The sequence below is a fragment of the Heptranchias perlo genome, chromosome 38 (assembly GCF_035084215.1).
Source record: "Heptranchias perlo isolate sHepPer1 chromosome 38, sHepPer1.hap1, whole genome shotgun sequence".
Classification (NCBI taxonomy): Eukaryota; Metazoa; Chordata; class Chondrichthyes; order Hexanchiformes; family Hexanchidae; genus Heptranchias; species Heptranchias perlo.
In genome coordinates this window covers 3580017-3594698 of record NC_090362.1, presented here as the reverse complement: position 1 = coordinate 3594698, position 14682 = coordinate 3580017, and the positions used below count along the sequence as shown (strand labels likewise).

Genomic DNA, 14682 nt, shown 5'->3' with positions numbered 1-14682 from the left:
TACCATGGGACCTTTTATGTCCACCATGGAGAGCAGACAGGGTCTCAGTTTGTGGGACCTTGCTGTGCACACATTGGCTGTAAAATGCTTTGGGATGTCGTGAGGTTGTGAAAGGTTTTTTTAGACTTTGTAGAAATGGGTTGCTTGGATTCCAAATCTCAAGTGTATCTGTACTGAAAATGTTACCCTGGACAACTAACACGTAATTAATTCTGGATGTGAATGTAGAATCACCATATTAGTAATTATAGTACTAACCATTCCAGAAAGAAGCCTCCCACTTCTTCAATTCACATTACTTTTTGAAAAAATCAACTATTGTTTTCTTGGGACAGAAATCCTACTGCATTGAAGAGATGATTTTTTGAGTTGCAGGTTGGATGGCATGGTTTTTCACTTGTCCTGTTATCATATCCTGTTTTCCACTCAACTATTTTATTACATAATAATCTTCATTGTTGGCATCTTCCACACAATGCTGGAGTGGGGTTAGCATTGGTCATGTGCTGTGAGAGACAAATCACAAGTGACCAATTACCTATAAAACATTTTGAAGTAATGATGCCATGACATTGAGAATGTTGCCCACACGATGCCCCAGCACCATTCAGAATATGAACAATGCTTATCTCGTGCCTCCAATGTTGTACTTTTTGTTTTTGCAATTGATGTAGTCTATAATTGATTCCAACCATATTCAATTCCAACCTTGGTAAGATTGTAAAATTGTCATCTTGATGTTGAATAGGTATAAAAACCTTGTTATAAATGTGACCATGACTTTCCAGTTGCTGAAAGGCATGACAGCAGTCTCTGATGTAGGTCTGTCCTTGAAAAGTCTTACTGTAGCCTGTCAAAATTGTCTTAGTTTTCCTATCTGGACCTGCCATAATAGACTTCAGTAGCTTGAGATCATTTTCAAATGGTGTGAACAAATGTAGCATGCCATCATCAATGGTCCTGTGTTGCCAGGTATTGCTGAGCCTCAGATTTAATCCAGCATGTCAAATGTAGTGCCCAATGCAATGCTGGCTTCCAAGACCATATGTAATGAAGTGTTGACATTGGTTAATTTGGTGCTGCTGACACTTGAGTCTTCATAACATTTGCTCTGGAGGGGTCCTGGGTGCATTGTAATGGACCAGGCCAGCACAGAGGCGCTTGCTGTGGTTATCGCCTTCATGGTTATTGCTTGGGGTGGGTTGGCTTTCTGTTAGCCAGCCCTTTCTTGATTGGCACTGAGGCATTGACTTGGCCCAATTTTAGGGATTGGGTTTGGTCCTATAAGCACTATTGGAATGGTTCAATAAGCTCATCACCAGCAACGAGGCCTTTGAATGGCGACTTGAAATGCTTGTTTCTTTCAGTGCCAAGCAGCGACTGCTAACTTTTTGTGGCTTGGTGGAAGCGTATCACCGTGGGTGCTAGGAGGCCATCAGTGAGGCAAAGCCTCTACATTTAGAGAGAGTTTGCTGTTATCGCTTTGGGGACCCTGAGTTGATGGCCTTATCGATTGCTAAGACCAAGCAGTCTCCTCGCAGGCTCTTCTAAATTAAGAAAGAAGTATATTCTACTGCTGCTTAGTTACTAGTCTGACCTCAGTGGTGTGTGGAGGATGCCTTTGATTCGAAGATTGAATTCGACCCTATGATAATAGGTTACCTTTTGAAGTGCAATCACTTAGGTAGGCAAACGTAACAGACAATTTTGGTTGTATTGTTCATCATCTTTTTATGGATGAATCAGAGAAGTGAAAGTGAATATAGCCTACCAGATGTAGAGCAAATATTTGCACATAAAAAGAAATAAAGAAATCATGTTATACGTCAAAAATAAAGAAAGACTTGAATTTATATAGCGTCTTAAACGACCTCAGGACATCCCAAAGCGCTTTACAGCCAATGAAGTACTTTTGAAGTGCAGTCACTGTTGTAATGTAGGAAGATGTAATGAAGGTTTCTTGAGAATGACATTAGAGTGCGTTATACCTAATTCTGCCTGTGCCTTGTTAAACAAATATCATTTCAATTATAAATGTTCAAAAATTGTATTCTTGTTCAGGTCAAGATTGGAAGTCTGCTCGGAAACAGTGCTCCTCACCTCAGCATATATTGCAACCGATGGATGTCAAGGTGCAGGTTTCTAGAGCCATCGTGGAGAAAGATACCAGGATGCCCAAGTATGTTCAACATAGGCCCTGTTGTGGTTTCATATCGTTGTATAACATTGAACCAAAATTTTCAGTAACACATGCTTATATACAAGACCTATGGTGCAATATGTTTACCTGAAAGTGCCTCTGTAGATATGTCACTTGTTTACGTGAATGCAACAGTATTGGTGAAAGTGTAGGTGAGTGGGGGTAAAAATAGGGAAGTTACCTTCTAATAAAGAAATAGCTTTTATTCACACTTATTTTACTGAGCCATATGATTTGTTATGCTGTAAAGTAAGTGATACCATTACAACATTGTACCTTGAACTTATATAGCGCCTTTAATGTAGTAAATCATCCCAAGAAGCTTCACGAGTGTTATCTCACAATATTTGACACCGAGCCACATAGATATTAGGACAGGTGACAAAAAGCTTGGTCAAAGGGGTAGGTTTCAAGTAGCCTCTTATAGGAGGAGAGCGAGGCGGAGAGATTTAGGGAGGGAATTTCAGAGTTTAGGGCCGACACAGCTGAAGGCACGGCCACCAATAGTGGAGCGATGAAAATCAGGCATGTGCAAGAGGCTAGAATTGGAGTGCGGAGACCTCGGAGGGTTGTAGGGCTGGAGGAGGTTACAGAGATAGGGAGTGGCGAGGCCATGGAAGGATTTGAAAACAAGGATGAGAATAAAATTGAGGTGTTGCTGGATCGAGAGCACAGGGATGATGGGTGAACGGGACTTGGTGCGAGTTAGGAGTCGGGCAGCAGAGTTTTGGATGAGTTCAAGTTTATGGAGGATGCCAGGAGAGCATTGGAACAGTCGAGTCTAAAGGTAACAAAGGCATGGATGAGGGTTTCAGCAGCAGATGAGCTGAGGCCGGTGGGTGGAGACGGGTGATGTTAGAGATGGAAGGAGGCTTTCTTGGTGATGGAGCACAGCTAAGAGTCAAATAGGATGCCAAGGTTACTTACTATAACACAACAAAGCACAAAATAAGAAAAGCCCATTAAGTAGGGGGAGGGGGAAGAAGAGTTAAAATTCAAGCCTGGTCTTGTTTGAGGTTAATAGCTTTGAACCTGTGCTTTTTAGTTCTGTTTTGGACCGTCGAAGGCAAAGAGCGTGCACCATCAATGTCTCTGAGCGTTTTATAGGCATTGATTATGTCACCTTACAATTTCCTTTTATTCCAATAAAAATGAGGTCAGCTGCACATGTATGGTGTAACTTAGAACCCAAGACCTGGATCAACATTGTCACCCTTCTCTGAACCCTATCTAACACATCAGTGCCTCTTTGAAGATAATTGCACATGGTATTTCAAATACGATCTGTACGTAGTTAGAGTAACTCATATCAACTGTTATTTGATTAGCTTAGTTGATTGCTTCAAGTCAACGTCAAACTTTCAATGATGGATACACTCAAATTCACTTAACAGCTTTGTTAATGGACATTCCTTTGTTATGTGCACTTTTTTAATTCCAGTGTGCATTGCATTACTTACATCTGCATTAAAATCCATTGCTATTCCTTCGCCCATTTGCTTAATTTGTCCAGATCATTTTAAATGTTGTTTCGCTCTTATATTCATCTAGTCACGTGTGTAAGTATCTGTGCGTTTGAGTATTTAACTCTAACTTTTAAAAGTTTTACATATAGCACACTTCTTGTTCTTGTAGGAAGTTCATAATGCTATTTCCATCACACTTAGGTGTCACACCTGACCCAATCACAATCACAAAATAATTGAGTTTGAACAGATTTGTTTGTGTTTATATGCCATTATTATCAAACCCAGGAAAGCCTCCTTCCTATACTGTCAGTCTATTGCCCTCTTTCTCCCTCCCCCACTGATGTTCGTGAGCCATGCCACACATCTACCTCAGAGTTGCCGAATCCCAGATTTTCCACCCCACTGTTGTGAAATTTCAAAGCCCAGAATCTGTACCAGTGCTGCTAAATGCCAGGCACCTACCTCTGACCTGGTACGTCTTGCAATCCATCTCGCTGAGTCACCTCAGCTTTCAAAAAACATAATAAATAAATAAATAAATAAATAAATATGTAGGTACAGGAATATATTTAAATTAAAGCATTAATATATGAATGCAAGAATAATCAAGGCCACTGATTTGCAGTTCTCACAGAAGAATGAACATTTGCAATATTCAGTTTCCAAAATACTGATTTTAAAAAAAAAAGAAAACCCAGAACACCATAGATCAAATTCTATTTTGATTACATTCAGTGACACATTGAGTTCATGACACGATGCCTCTTGTTCTAAAATAGTGGGGTAATTTTTAACTATCGAGTGCCCGGAGTACGCCAACCTGGCCGCCTGATAGTACTGAAGGTCGGCCCGGTCCATTTTGAGTGGGTGGGAAGGGGGTACAAAGATAGTCATAGGACCTTGATTTGCTTTTTAAATGGGCCTCCCGCCTGACTCGGGGTCACTCCAGCCACCCAGCGGTAGGGCCGGGATGGATTGCCATAGCGACGGCAGGAAAAGGGCGGTAAGTCATTCCCCAGCTGCCCTGTTTCCGTCTGGCGAGAGGCCGCAAAATCTACCCCAGTCTATCCTCCGATTCACTGATCTGGTGGCAGGCTTTTAATTATTTGATCCTGTACTGATTTAGGTTGATTGATAATTCCAACATCTTAATATTTGGAGTTTGTCGGTATTGAATCCAACAGTGAAGTGTTTGTTTTTCAGATTTAAAATCTCAGGTGAACTCCCTTTACTCCATGTCAGAATGTCGGATCAGAAAATCAGAAGTGTTTGTGAGCTTGCTGATAGCATTCCCTTTCCTCAGAGTTTGTCGTCCTCCAGATCACTCATCAAAGCAAAGGTTGGTGCGATGTCATATACTTTCCGATGCACTGCGTTAGTGACTCTAATGGAGAATACTTGTCTCTAATTTTCATCAGCTTGTGTCCTCACAGAAAACTTACGTTTCTATTAGCACAGCACAGCTCTTATATTTGGCTGTGGGAATTTTTTTCTTGTCTACTGGCTTGACTATACAGTTTTCTTCATTGTGCAATCCCAACAGTGGCTAGAGACAAATGTATGCAATGTTTCCTTGCTATATTTAAATCTTGCATGTCAACTCGTATCAATCTACAAAAAAATGTAGACCAATTCAATGGTTCTATGTTTTAAATATTGGACATATTACTGCTTTTAAGTCCCTACTGATTTTTCTGTCTTGTATTAAGACAAAGTAACCTTGGAACTACAAGACCCCAGAGATTGGCAGGAGTCTTACCATCAAATAACTGCTTACAGCAAAAATCACTGATTTGCTTAGTCTGCGACATTAAAGGCAACTGTCCACTCACCTGAGCTAGGTCATTCTTTGCTTGTGCCCCATACATTTCCAGCACGTTGATCATGAAGCACATCAGGGAGCTCGGTCAACATTTTCTTCAAACTGGATTTATCTCACACTCTCGATCATTTTACGTTATATGTGGTGACTAAGGGACTGTGGGCAAATTCAGTTTTCTTATGACTCTTTTAAGAACCTATATGTGGCATGAGTGTCAAGTATCCAAATTTAATTGCTCTCCCTTTCTGAAAAGTCCTTTTAACAAAACTATATTGATATGATTGCTCTCCAAACAACTAGGTTATTTTAGCAACCATTTAATGTAATCTATTTTTATTTTAAAAATGTGCTGGAAAAATAGATCTTACTGCTGGAAAATGTTAGGTGTATGTTTTTTAAAAAGAAATCTTCCATTTAATCTCAATGAAAACTCGTGCTTCTTTCAGTCCTTATGCATGAAGTGACGTTCTAGAGAGAACACAACCTTCGTGGAGTGAAGACACATGGGCTAAAAGGAGCTTTGATGGGTTGAAAATTGAAACTATTGTTTAATTTGGACAGTTCTACTTAAGCATAAACTTGTATCCCTCAATCAGTCACCCTTGACCAAATAATACAAGTCTGTATATTTTTTTTTGTAGATGTCTTTACCTGCAAAACCAAGAAAAGTGTTTGATCCTAGTCTAGTAGCTGTTGGTTCCTCAGCATCGCTGGAGGCAGATGATTCAAGTAAGCCTTGAGTATCTAGGTTTTTATGCACCGTGATCTTTTTTAATGCTGCATAGCAGTCACAAATTGTGTTTTGTTAACCTATACAGTAAGTATCCATCAAAACAGTAAATTTTATATTTAAAAAAACCTCCTATAATTAATGAATTTGACTGCCTCTGTACTTTCTCCAGTTATCCTTATTAATCGGGCAACATTTAAAAAATGTGTGCACTGGTGTGCTATTTCAGTGGTAGGCTGTCTTTTTTTAAAGTGATATTGCCTCCAAGTAGAAGGACTTGTAATCATTTGTCTCTTATAGCATTACATTAATAAGGTGCAAAACAGGGAAGGAACATCTTTAAGTTATAGTCTATTGCATCAGACAGGCTAGAAAATGTTACCTATTACAGGAGTATAAGAACAGTTAAAGATGGGGGTAAAAAAGTCTTTCAGACCATCAAGCCTACCCTTCCACTACCCCAGCATCTCAGCCGAGCAATGGCCAGCATTTTAAACACTCCTAATGGCTTTTTATTTATTATCTTACCCACAACATTATTCAAAACATTTAGTCTTTTGTCTTTCCGGTGTCTGGCTTAAATTAATATTTACTCATTTAAATGTATGCCCTTTAATGATCTAATCCTGTTACAGGTCATTAATTGCATCGTTTTTCTGTACTGCTCTCCCTTGTCTGCAAGTTTGATCCAGGCAAGGCCTTTATGCAGTCTGTCACTATCCTCTAGCGTACTCTCTGTCTCACATCTTTTTCCAGTCCCATGTTCTACCTTGGATTCCTGTGACTTTTACTTAGTTGGAAGTTCTTCATGTAGAAAGTCCAAGTAAACTATCATTGGCATAATTGTAATGACTGTCAAAGAGCTTTGTCGGGCAAGATCTTCTAAATCCGTGTGGCCGTGAGGCATTGCTGTACATTATTTGTGGTCTTTTGTTCCTTTTTACCGACTGAGTGTCTCTGCCTCACTGATTTCAAAATGATCAAGATATTCAGTTTATTGCAAAGCCTGGACATTGCTGTTTGTGGTATGTGCATCTGCCAAAAATGGGTTATCAGCACAGCACCACCGGTCTGGTTGAGCCCTTCTAATGCTGGCATAATTGGTCTTTAATTCCAGCACTCATCATTTTGCAAGGCTCTGTTTGTAGTGCAATGCATTTCCAATCCTTATTTTAAAGTGGAGTTGTAGCAGATATTAAAACTGGATAGCCATGTGGTGAAGGATAGAATACTGGAGCCTGGTATTTTGTTGCTTCTAATCTTTATTCAAAGATTCCCCTTTTATTTACACACACACACACACACACACACACACACACACACACACACACCCCCAATTGATACCCACCATTTGAATACAATTAACACTAATTGATATAAATCATACAATTAACAGCAGAGGCCACCTCATGCTTTGATTTACTGACTGGCGAGCTGATACAGAACAGAGCTGCAACCTGGAGTATTTGTTCTATAATGAGCTTTGAATTTAGTGCTTCACTTGCACTGTAGTTAGTTTAGGAGGAATAGGATGGTGCAGCCTGAGATGTAAGAGGGTATACAAGGTAAATGATGAGTTCTGCAGTTAGCATAGAATCATAGAAAGGTTACAGCACTGAAGGAGGCCATTCAGCCCATCGAGTCCCTGCCGGTTCTATGCAAGAGCAATCCAGCTAGTCTCACTCCCCTGCCCTATCCCCGTAGCCCTGCAAATTTTTTCCTTTCAAGTACTTATCGAGTTCCCTTTTGAAAGCCATGATTGAATCTGACTGGCCTGTAGTTGCTGGCTTTATCCTTATACCCATTTTTGAACAAGGGTGTAACATGTGCAATTCTTCGTTCCCTGGCACCACCCCCATATCTAAGGATGTTTGGAAGATTATGGCCAGTACCTCTGCAATTTCCACCCTTACTTCCCTCTGCAACCTAGCATGCATCCCATCTGGACCGGGTGACTTATCTACTTTAAGTACAGCTAGCCTTTCCAGTACCTCGTCTATCAATTTTTAGCCTATCCAGTATCTCAACTACATCTTCCTTTACTGAGGCTCTGACAGCATCTTCTTCCTTGGTAAAGACAGATGCGAAGTACTCATTTAGTACCTCGGCCATGCCCTCTGCCTCCATGAGTAGATCTTTTGGCCCCTAATCGACTCCATCCCTCCTCTTACTACCTGTTTACTGTTTACATGCCTATAGAAGACTTTACATAAGAACATAAGAAATAGGAGCAGGAGTAGGCCAATCGGCCCCTCGAGCCTGCTCCGCCATTCAATAAGATCATGGCTGATCTGATCCTAACCTCAAATCTAAATTCATGTCCAATTTCCTGCCCGCTCCCCGTAACCCCTAATTCCCGTTACTTCTAGGAAACTGTCTATTTCTGTTTTAAATTTATTTAATTATGTAGCTTCCACAGCTTCCTGGGGCAGCAAATTCCACAGACCTACCACCCTCTGAGTGAAGAAGTTTCTCCTCATCTCAGTTTTGAAAGAGCAGCCCCTTATTCTAAGATTATGCCCCCTCGTTCTAGTTTCACCCATCCTTGGGAACATCCTTACCGCATCCACCCGATCAAGCCCCTTCACAATCTTATATGTTTCAATAAGATCGCCTCTCATTCTTCTGAACTCCAATGAGTAGAGTCCCAATCTACTCAACCTCTCCTCATATGTCCGCTCCCTCATCCCCGGGGTTAACCGAGTGAACCTTCTTTGTACTGCCTCGAGAGCAAGTATGTCTTTTCTTAAGTATGGAGACCAAAACTGGATGCAGTATTCCAGGTGCGGTCTCACCAATACCTTATATAACTGCAGCAATACCCCCCTAGCAATAAAAGCCAACATTCCATTGGCCTTCTTGATCACCTGCATACTAACGTTTTGATTTTCTTGCACTAGGACCCCCAGATCCCTTTGTACTGCAGTACTTTCCAGTTTCTCGCCATTAAGATAATAACTTGCTCTCTGATTTTTCCTCCCATAGGATTCCCTTTTTATGTTTGTTGCCAGTCTTTTCTCATACTCTCTCTTTAGCCCTCTTATTACCTTTTTCACTTCCCCTCTGAACTTTCTACATTCAGCCTGGTTGTCACTTTTGTTATCAACCTGACATCTATCATATGCCCCTTTTTTCTGCTTCATCTTACTCTATCTCTTTTGTCATCCAGGGATCTCTGGCTTTAGTTGCCCTACCTTTCTCCCTCGTGGGAATGTACCTAGACTGTACCCAAACCATCTCCTTGTTAAAAGCTGCCCAGTGTTCAATTAAAGTTTTGCCTGCCAATGTTTGATGCCAATTTACCCCAGCCAGATCTGTTCTCATCCCATTGAAATTGGCCCTCCTCCAATTGAATATTTTTACTTTAGAGTGGTCCATGTCCTTTTCCATAGCTATTCTAAACCTTAAGATACTATGATTGCTGTTCCCTAAATGTTCCCCCACTGACACTAGCTCCACTTGGCACTCCTCATTCCCCAAAACCAAATCCACCAATACCTCCTCCTTCGTTGGGCTGGAAACGTACTGGTCAAGAAAGTTCTCCTGAACACAGTTCAGAGGGCAGACGGGGCCTTGGTTTAGCGTCTTATCCGAAAGATGGCACTCTGACAGTGCACAATCGTACAACTGTATAGCGGGTTTCTTGAGATCTTGTGCTATCACTATCGCCGTCACCTACTTTTGTTAAAAGGTGCTGGCTATTATTATCGTTTCTTATGTTCCATTGAATGTCCTATTGTACAATTGAGGGCATGATCTTTTGCGAGGAAAGAAATCAGCAAACTCATGGATTCATCAGTGTGCTTAATACTGGAACAGCATAAGCAGAGCTCAGTTAACTCAATGCTGTAAAAGCAGTAAATTTCTAGCCTCAATTGATGGATAGAGTGGAGTCTACATGCCCAATGGAGTATTTTATCATCGAAATCTATACCTTATTCTGTAAGCTCTAATTCCATTCCCAGTCAGATTGGTGTCTAGCTCCTTTTTTGAGGGAATGAGTCACCTGACTGTGCTTTTCCTGAGACCATGTTCCACATATCCATCACGTCAGTGGGAGGATGGAGGGAGCAATTCTCGTATATGTCCTCCAGTTCTGTGTTCAAAGTGCAAGTTAAAATCACCTGCGCATGCCTACATGGTCTCCATTTGTGAGTTGTATAAAGGAGTCCTGAGCTATCCCAGTCTTTTCTCCAATGAAAACCAGTTCAGGTCCACAAAGTGGTTCTTGCAACTTAGAGCTTAGTTGTCATCCTTGTTGGTCTCCAGTGCATCAACGTTTTTCGAAGGTGAAGTGTCCAGAATTCTGTATAATGTTCCCAATATGGCCATATCAGTTATTTATCTGAGATGAATAACTGTTTCAACTTATAGCCCGATGGCTTTGAGATATATCCTTGTATTTAATTAGTTTGGTTGATGACCATTTCACATTGGTACTGAAAGATCAGTAATCTCAAACACATGATTTTCTTCCTTTGCATGTTGTGTGCACAATCTTTTATATTTCCCTTTCATCCATCTTATTCTGTAACTCACCCCTTAGTGCAGATCTCTCTGAATTACATTTATTTTCCTTCTATCTGACACTTGGCTGGATTGCTTTTTATCAGCAGCAAATTTTTATCATCATCTTACGAGAAGTACTCTCCTCCAAATAAGGATCATTAAAGTCAGTTTTATTGATGAGTTTAAAAACCCAGGAAAATTCAGAGAAAATAATTAGAAAAAAAAAGTTCATTTGGAACATTACAAAGACTTACAAAAACACAGCAAATGACTAAAAAGGCACGATTCAATTGTTGTAACAGTTCATGGACACCACTTTCTCCAGTGATTCCAGTATTCTAGCTTACCTTATCTGGTAAACATGTATTAACACGAACAGTCCCTAAAGAGAAAGGAATGCTGTGCAGTAAACATGTTCTCTTAATTCCTTTATTCTTGTATAGTTTTTGCTGTAAGACTTGTACACAGTATTTCCTCTACATAATGTGTTATGATAAACTCTTGTCAACAGACAACTAACTCCAGTTACATACATTGTGATCAATCCATTGATGCACCACTAACTCCAACGTATTACTTATTGCAAGCAGGATAAATAATGTAACTCCACTGCATTGCAGATACATTGCTCATTTCAAGTTTGATCCTGTTGCCCAGCTTAAGCACAGCACTGAGCTATTGCTCTCTGTGGAAATGTCAGAAATGATTTCTGGTTGTTTGAGAGCTGAGTTGTGTTCTGTAAAATGCTTTTGTAACTTGGAAGGAAAACGTAAGTTGGAGATGTTGTAAAATATTTATCACAGAAAAGCATGGAATGTTGTCTCTGTGAAAAATAATCCAAAATCGAGAGACTGTGTTATGTATAAGTACCCAGTTAAATTGCTTGGAATAGTTTGGTCCTTGTACGTGGCTAATTGCCCAGCCCACACACAGCTGACCTCCAGGATTTCCTGATCAAAATAGAGTCCAGGGGTACATGCTGGCCATGTGTGCTGTCAGTGCATTAGGTTTGGCAAAGCAATTCACGCGTGTTGGGTTTAGCACGTGATGTGATGTGTGCACTGCTTTGGAACCCATTTGAGAGATGGGGACATTTCTTTTTCTTCAAATTTGAGAAGAAATCTTTATGTACAGATCCACCATCTGGGGTTTTAAAAAAAGAAATTGGGAATTTTTAATCCTTTATGATGGAACAGAGGGAGACTCCGAGGTCCCTGCTAAGCTCGTGATGTGGAGATGCCGGTGATGGACTGGGGTTGACAATTGTAAACAATTTTACAACACCAAGTTATAGTCCAGCAATTTTATTTTAAATTCACAAGCTTTCGGAGATTTTCTCCTTCCTCAGGCAAATGTTTCAAGATGAAACATTTGCCTGAGGAAGGAGAAAATCTCCGAAAGCTTGTGAATTTAAAATAAAATTGCTGGACTATAACTTGGTGTTGTAAAATTGTTTACACCTGCTAAGCTCGGCTAGTCACTGTCCAATCTCAGCCAGCACTTCTTTCTGTTGCACATTTTGCTTCCTGTTGTGGTTTTCAATGCAGCTGACTATTTTGCCATTAATTTGGCGAGTGCTATCTTTCTTTATCAAACTTTATTGAATGTCTTTTGAAAATCCCAGTGTATTATATCCATGGATAACCCTCATTCACTAGTTTCCAAAAAAAATGCCTCATGTGTTTTTTCAAAATTTTTTGTGAAGTGGGGTTGCTGACAAGGCTGGCATTTATTGCCCATCCTTAGTTGTCCTTGAGAAGGTGGTGGTGGGCTGCCTTTTTCTTGAACCACTGCGGTCTGTATGGTGAAGGTATTCCCACAGTGCTGTTAGGTAGGGAGATCCAGAATTTTGACCCAGCGACTAGGAAGGAACGATGCTATATGTCCCAAGTTGGGATATTGAGATTTGGAGGGGAACTTGTCAGTGATGGTTATCGCATGCACCTGCTGTCCTTTGAGGTGGTGGAGGTCATGTGATGGTTCAAAGATGCAACAAATTGCATCAGTTAGGAGTAACCGTCTCCCAGAGGTACTATCAAATACATTTTGTTAATTGTGCACAAATGACTTGCCGAAGAAAGGGGTCCTGTATATTTGTCAACTGGTTTTGTGATTTCACAGTTACATTACCACTTAAAACTAATATTTATTTTTTCATTTAAATAAATTCTTTGCAGTAAGTTATATTTAATATTATCTGAGAGCCACATTCTCAGATTGCTGCTCTTCTGGATCGGGCAGTGATCTCGTACTGCACGTAGATTACGTGTAGTGCGAGATCCTGTGACCTATTTGTGAATTTCTACACTTGCACCATGCAGCTCTCTGAATTTATGCAGTTTTGCCAAGTCCTGGAGGCAGCAATATTGATTTACTTGCTGTGCTTGTGGTCTATAATCTTCCTGTATCTTGAATAATTCAACTAATGATTTTCAGTGTTCCAATTCTAATAAAGCTCTTTTAATGCAGTCACAATATCTTTGTTCCTTTCAAGTATATGCATTTGAACTGCAAATTTTCCTATTTCTTAGGTTCACTGGAATCTGAAGAAGAGTTCTGTGATGTAAAGGAAGAAGCTAGCCTGCCAAGTAAACTAGCAATGGTAGCTGGTGATGCACTGCCATGTGAACTTCAAAATGAGGACATCGGGAGCCTAAATGAGGAGCTTACAGACCTCCAACTGAAGTTCGAAATTAAAGAAGTATAAAACATTTTCAATATGTCAGCATTGACCTCATTTATATTTGTTTTGTTTGCTAAAAATCTGCTTTTGTATAAATATTTTTTGTGAATGAAATGTTGGGCGATCTGGCACAGATGGATTGACCACCATGGGCTATTTTTCCTAAATGTACATGTGGTTTTCTGTTTTGGAAGTATGGACTATTTTTGAGATGTGGCTTATTGCTTTAAGGTATTTCTCTACATTAATCCTGGTGTCTCTGTGCTGTGCACCATTCCCAGCTTGCCGGCTGGGAGAGAAAGCTATTGGTATTGCTATGAAACTAGCCACTGGAGGTGCTGTGGGAAAGATAATGGTCTGTTCTCAACAGCTTTCTATGATACATGGCTGAAATCAAGAACTCAGTTCGTGCAATCATTTAATGGATAGCATTAATTTTTATTGTGTGATCTGTGTTTATAGGTGCAATTTGTGGTTAACACCTGCGTCAGTGTATCATCTGGAACGAGGGAATATTTTGCCTAGCCTTTTTTAGTTATCGTTTGGTCGTTAGAATTTAATCTTCAAGAACAAAAAGTGAAGTAATTTAGGCACTCCATGCTTATCCCCCATGTGTCTTTCACCACCACCCCGCCCCCACCCCCCAACCAAACACTGGTATATTTTTACCTCAGTTGAGGGGTCTATTACGAAATGTCAAGTTACTTTGATTGTTGATATCAACCAAATTCAAAGTTGTGAAGCCATTTAAGGCTCTGCTCCCAAATATTGTTTGAAAGGTGTACTAAAGACTACAAGTGGATCTGAAGTATGTGCTTATTGTAGTACGTGAGTACTCTTTGTTGCATTGTGCTCAATTGTTCAATAACAGGAAACCGTTTGATATCTTGGTTGTAGGTAGTTGTTGAACTCATGAGGCAAGAAAACCAGGAGAAGCCACTGCTTGTTTTTAGCGTATCTCAGTTGGGCACTGAAGTGAACATTAGAACATTTGATTTAACATCTACATCGTATTTGAAGAAAATGACCTTGGATTATTGTGAAGTTCCTGGTAAGTATCTTGCGTCTTAAAACTGTTTCAAACGGTAAATTTAGATATGTTTCAAAATGTTTGGAAGAAGCTTACAAATACACATCACGAGCAGGGCCTCAATTTTTGTAATATCAGCCGTAAAAAAAAATGATTTACAGCGTTCCAATTTTTGAGTAATCTTCAACCCTCTGCTGTATAGAATCTGACGAATAACCATGACCACTGTGCCCAAGTTG

General features: G+C 40.1%; 1 protein-coding gene across 2 annotated transcripts in view; it reads left to right on the top strand.

The window, feature by feature from the left end:
* The window catches only part of vps13c (vacuolar protein sorting 13 homolog C), a 294638-nt gene that overhangs the window by 104058 nt on the left and 175898 nt on the right, over positions 1-14682 (top strand). For both annotated transcript variants that reach the window (XM_067973304.1, XM_067973303.1), the window contains exons 22-26: positions 2062-2179; positions 4873-5008; positions 6133-6220; positions 13262-13431; positions 14311-14464. In XM_067973304.1, coding sequence (XP_067829405.1) covers positions 2062-2179; positions 4873-5008; positions 6133-6220; positions 13262-13431; positions 14311-14464 — 666 coding nt within the window. The remainder of the gene's footprint in view (positions 1-2061; positions 2180-4872; positions 5009-6132; positions 6221-13261; positions 13432-14310; positions 14465-14682) is intronic.